Source organism: Acanthamoeba castellanii (genome assembly GCF_000313135.1).
Source record: "Acanthamoeba castellanii str. Neff unplaced genomic scaffold scf7180000084701, whole genome shotgun sequence".
Lineage (NCBI taxonomy): Eukaryota > Discosea > Longamoebia > Acanthamoebidae > Acanthamoeba > Acanthamoeba castellanii.
Genome location: NW_004457545.1, coordinates 94,734 through 99,391, shown reverse-complemented (window position 1 = coordinate 99,391; position 4,658 = coordinate 94,734). Strand labels below are relative to the sequence as shown.

The 4,658-nt window shown below is 59.6% G+C and overlaps 4 protein-coding genes across 4 annotated transcripts in view; 2 read left to right on the top strand and 2 right to left on the bottom strand.

The window, feature by feature from the left end:
- Window positions 1–96: 96 nt before the first annotated feature.
- Window positions 97–370, top strand: ACA1_133740 (uncharacterized protein; the record flags this gene model as incomplete). The annotated part of the gene is made up of 2 exons (XM_004341903.1): window positions 97–210; window positions 290–370. The coding sequence occupies 2 exons, from the start codon at window positions 97–99 to the stop codon at window positions 368–370; spliced, it is 195 nt and encodes a 64-aa protein (XP_004341951.1).
- A 257-nt stretch (window positions 371–627) lies between these two features.
- ACA1_133730 (uncharacterized protein) lies at window positions 628–2,020 on the bottom strand (the record flags this gene model as incomplete). Its single annotated transcript, XM_004341902.1, has 2 exons — window positions 628–912; window positions 1,022–2,020. The coding sequence occupies 2 exons, from the start codon at window positions 2,018–2,020 to the stop codon at window positions 628–630; spliced, it is 1,284 nt and encodes a 427-aa protein (XP_004341950.1).
- Window positions 2,021–2,291: 271 nt separating this feature from the next.
- On the bottom strand, window positions 2,292–3,512 carry ACA1_133720 (uncharacterized protein; the record flags this gene model as incomplete). Its single annotated transcript, XM_004341901.1, has 2 exons — window positions 2,292–2,579; window positions 2,646–3,512. The coding sequence occupies 2 exons, from the start codon at window positions 3,510–3,512 to the stop codon at window positions 2,292–2,294; spliced, it is 1,155 nt and encodes a 384-aa protein (XP_004341949.1).
- A 531-nt stretch (window positions 3,513–4,043) lies between these two features.
- ACA1_133610 (Calponin domain containing protein) overlaps window positions 4,044–4,658 on the top strand; it is a gene marked incomplete at both ends in the record, with an annotated part of 744 nt that continues 129 nt past the window's right edge. Inside the window, 3 exons of the mRNA XM_004341900.1 lie at window positions 4,044–4,085; window positions 4,224–4,461; window positions 4,573–4,656. Coding sequence (XP_004341948.1) covers window positions 4,044–4,085; window positions 4,224–4,461; window positions 4,573–4,656 — 364 coding nt within the window. The remainder of the gene's footprint in view (window positions 4,086–4,223; window positions 4,462–4,572; window positions 4,657–4,658) is intronic.

The following is a 4,658-nucleotide window of genomic DNA, read 5'->3' as shown; positions in this document are numbered from 1 at the left end:
CGAGAGCGACTGGGAGGGCGTTNCCGGACCTTCGATTGCCTGATCGCAGCGGACTGCGTGTACACTGATACGTGCGTCCCGGAGCTGCTGCGCACGATGTATGCCATCGCCACGGAAGACACCCAGGTCCTCGTCGCCTTCCAGGAACACAACCCCGACGCCTCGCGGGCCTTCTGGGCGCTTGTCGAGGACTACTTCACCTTCCAGCGGGTACCTATGCACTGGAGAAGGTGACCACTACACAACACAACACTCTAATGGCCGTGTACGTGTGGCCTTCATACTACAGGTGCCACTGCAGCGCATCGACACGCGGTACCGGGACTCGGGCATCAACCTCCTGGAGATGAAGAAGCGCCCTTCCTTGTAAAACAGATACTGTGTGCATGTGTATATGATTGCAATCATCCTGCAACCCACATCAGTTCTATCTTGTCTTCCGACACACACGCGACACATTAGACGCAACATGCTCTCCTGTATTGTGATAGTTGATGGTGATACACACAGCCTCCTCTATGAGACAGACCCTTGAAGGTAAACAAAAAACGAACCACTAGCCTCCCACTCTCTCCCCCTCTCTCTCTCCCTCCCTCTCACCCTCTCCGTCTCTCTATCCCTTCTGGCCTAGTCCTGCGCAGGGAAGGCGCCGCGCCACTCGACGTGCGTGGCGAGCACGCTGGAGAGGCAGGCGTGAATGGTCTTGGCCGGCACGTTGGTGAAGGTCAGCTTCGTCGTGCCGCCCCACTCGTGGAAGTCCAGTAGGAGCACGTGGGCCGCAGTGGTGGACTCGAGGATCTTGTGGAGCTTCCGGATGCTCCTCGACCACTCGACCTGTCCGGTGCTCATGTTCGTCAACTTCAGGTCCGTGAGCGTGATGTTCAGACGCATCGGCGTCTCCGTGTCGTTGGCCTGTCCATCGTCATCGTCGTAGTCGTCACCATCACGCGACAGTCAGATCACCGATGTGCTCAATCGCACACAAGAAGGTGGCGACGGAGAGAGACAAACGAGTCCTTACCTTGCAGTCGTAGCCAACACCGTTGGCGCGCTTGGCCGGGTTGGCGTACTCGATGTGGGTGCGTAGGGCGTTCACCCAGGCTTCCTTGAGCGCGGGCGACTCGGCCTCGAGGATCCACTCCTTCTCGCCGCTGCGGATACGGAAGCGCTTGGACACCTGGCCCGCGTTCCTCGCGTCGCCCACCATCTTGGCGTCGACCAGGCTGCCGCCGCGCATGGACAGCTTGCCCTTGGGCTTGTAGTGGACCCTGTCGCGGATGCTGGAGGGCGGGGTCTCCGAGTAGAGGTTGAGGAACGGGTACTCGAGCTGGAAGTAGCCACGCTTCCACCGGTTGAAGAACATGCCCTCGCTCAGCCAGCCCAGCCAGCCCTCGAGCAGCTTGGGCTCGATCAGCGCTTCGCGGTTGATCGACTGCGAGCGCCGCATGCGGGTCACCTTTTGGCCCTCCTCCTCCACCTCCTCCTCAGACGAGAAGTCGTTGTCGTCGGTTAGCTCGTCTTCCTCTCCGCGCTTGTTCACTCGCTTGTCGAGCTGGGGGTCTGATGTGGTCCGGTTCAGGCATGCTACTCGATCACCTTGATCCCGCCCTCTCTTCACCACTGTAAGCTCGTGCGCGCTGCGGGACATGGCCTCTCCCGACCTGTCCTCTTCATTATCTTCATCTCGGCGAGGACCCCTGTGGGACCTGCTCCCGTTTTCGTGGTAGTGGCTCCTGTCGCGAAGCCTATCGCCCTCCCTCGACGAGTGGTCCCTGTGGTGGCGCCCGCTGCCCCTCTCGTGGCGATCCTTCTCCCTCTCCTTTCCGCTTCGGTGATGTCTGTCTCGCTCGCGGTCCCTCCCCTCGTCCCGGCTCCTGTCGCTCTCCCTGTCACGGGGGCGGTCCCTGCTCGACAAGGCCCGGTGGGAGTCGCTGTTTTCCTTTGGCGAGCGTGCGGTCCTGGCACCCCTGCGTTCGTATTCCCCCCGCTTAGGCGTCCTTTCCAGTTCTTCGTCGCTCATCACCCTCTTCAGGTCGAGCCTGGGCTTTGAGGCCTTCGACAAAGCCGAGCGAGACATACCTCCAACAAGAACAAGATCTAGCTCTCAGGTTTGCCCTTTGTGGCTCGTGAAGTGGCTCTGCTTGTGTGTTGCAATGAAACGGCCATTTCGCTTTTTGGGCTTGTTCACTGAAGACAGATCTTGATGGTACGTGGGGGGATATCCTATTGGAGAACTAGATATGATTGTTACACTAGCCCATGCCCACGCACGCGTAGAATACTTGCATCGTTCACCACTCGGCGGGGAAGATCCCCTTCCACTCCGCGTGTGTGCCCACGATGCCTGCGACGCAGGCACCAACGACCTGGGCGGTCGCGTTGGTGAAGGTCAGCTTCGTCGTGCCTCCGTAGGCGTGGAAGTCGAGATAGAGCTCTGATGGGTGGGTCGGAGGGCGCTGCATCGTCCGCAGCTGCCAGTAGGGTCGCGTCCACGAGGTCTTGCCGGTCTTCAGGTTCACCAACGTCAGATGCTTCAGCGAGATGTTGAGGCACATCGAGGTGTCCTCATCGTCGTTCGCCTATGTGCCACACTCAAAGTCAATAAACACCTTGGGTGCAATTGCACCAATCGAGGCGCGGCGTACCCTGCAGTTGTAGTTGACACCGTTGGGTGACTTGGCCGGGTTGGCATACTCGATGTGCGTGCGGAGCGCGTCGGCCCAGGCGGCCTTGCGGATGGGCGACTCGGCCTCGAGCACCCACTCTTTGCCATTGCCCTTGACCCGGAAGCGGGTCTTGGCGTGGTCGGCGTGCTTCTTGTCGCCCGCCAGGTTCGAGTCGAGCAGGCAGCTGCCGCGCATCGAGATCTTGCCCTTGGGCTTCACCGCGGCCCGCTCCTTGCTGCCCTCCGGCAGCTCTTCGTGGTAGAAGTTGAGGAACGGGTACTCGAGGTGGAAGTAGTACCGCTTCCACCTCTTGAACAGTATGCCGTCGCTCAGCCACCCCATCCAGCCCTCCATGGACATGGGCGCCTCGATCTGGTTGCGGTTGAACACCGACTGCGCGTGATGCTGGCGGGTGCCCCTCCCACCACCCGCCTCGGGCTCGCCGTCGTCGCCATCGCTTCCCAGCGCCGACCCCGACGCGGGGCCTCGGTCGGATATGGACCTCGACCGGCGGCTCAGGCGTCGTGACGCTTCCTCTTCTTCCTCCCGCTCGCGATTATCCCGCCGTTGTCGATCTGTGTGTCGTCCCTGAGCCCTGTCCCGGTCCCGTTCGCTCTGATGCGCCGAGGTCGAGCCTCGCTCCCTGCTGCGGGACGAGTCGCCCCTCCTCTCGCTACGCCTGTCGCCGCCGCCCCCCTTCTTGTCATCTCGTTCTCGCCTGTCCTCTACTCGCGCGGGAGGTGCGGTGAGCCTTCTACGGGAGGACTGACCACCACCACTCCTCTCCTTCCCCCGGTCCCTGTCCGGCGACTTCCGCTCCTCGTCGCTGCCGTGCTCGTCGGCCATCTCTCGACTCCACACACACAGCTGCAGATTAGTTCAAGGGGCACCCGGCCTCGAGGCTTGTTGCGCGAACCGTCAAAGAAGAAGAGAAAAGGAGCGACTTTCTTCTGTGAAAAAGGGGAACTCCCACCTTCTTGTTCCGCTCCGCTGCGCAACCGGCCGCCCAACAGACCGGTAGAGAAGAAGAACAGAAACAACGAGATGTACTACAACTACGGAGCGGAGGTAAGGGTGCCGGGGCTCACCGGTGGTGGTGTTTGATTTGAAAATCAAAACCACGAAGTCGAGCCCACGTCACGCTTCCTGTCGACCGTTGGGCGCACGCGAGCTTGTTGCGTCGGGTGGGGCCAAGGCGGTAACCGCAATTTGGTGGCTTGTCACTCGCCGTCAGGGACCCCAGCGAATGGCGGGTTGGGTCTCCCGAAGCTGCTGCAAGACTTTCGTGCCTGGCTCCTCTTCTTCTTCTTCACTCCTCACTCCCACCTTCCGTCCAGCCCAGCAGCCCTCCGCTAGCAGTAGTAGTCACACAACAACATGGCGGAACAGAATAAGACCTGGGTTGATGTCCAGAAGAAGGTGCGCACCACTGACCACCGCGTTCATTCTTTTGATTCGATTTTTTTCCCCCGATTTTTGTAGAATGCACTGCCGCCGTCACTACCCAGGTCATTCCATTAATTAACACGAGTTCATTGATGATGTGCGTCATGACAGGCCTTCACCCGCTGGGCCAACCAGTTCCTCTCGGAGAGGCGCCTGAAGATCGAGAACATCGAGACCGATCTGGCCACTGGTATCAACCTGTGCAACCTGCTCGAGATCATCTCGTCCAAGTCGCTCGGCAAGTACAACCACAAGCCCACCATGCGTTACCACTACCTCGAGAACAACGGCCGCGCCGTCAAGTTCATCAAGGACGAGGGCCTCCAGCTCGTCGGTATCGGTCCTGAGGGTACGTTCACACTACTACTACTACCGACTCTACACGCTCTTCTTGCAATTTACGATTCATGTCTAATTTAATTATATTATTTTTGGCTCCACTACTCGAATGAACGAACAGATATCGTGGACGGCAAGCTCAAGCTTATCCTGGGTCTCATCTGGACGCTCATTCTGCGTTACCAGATCAACATGATCGGCGAGGGT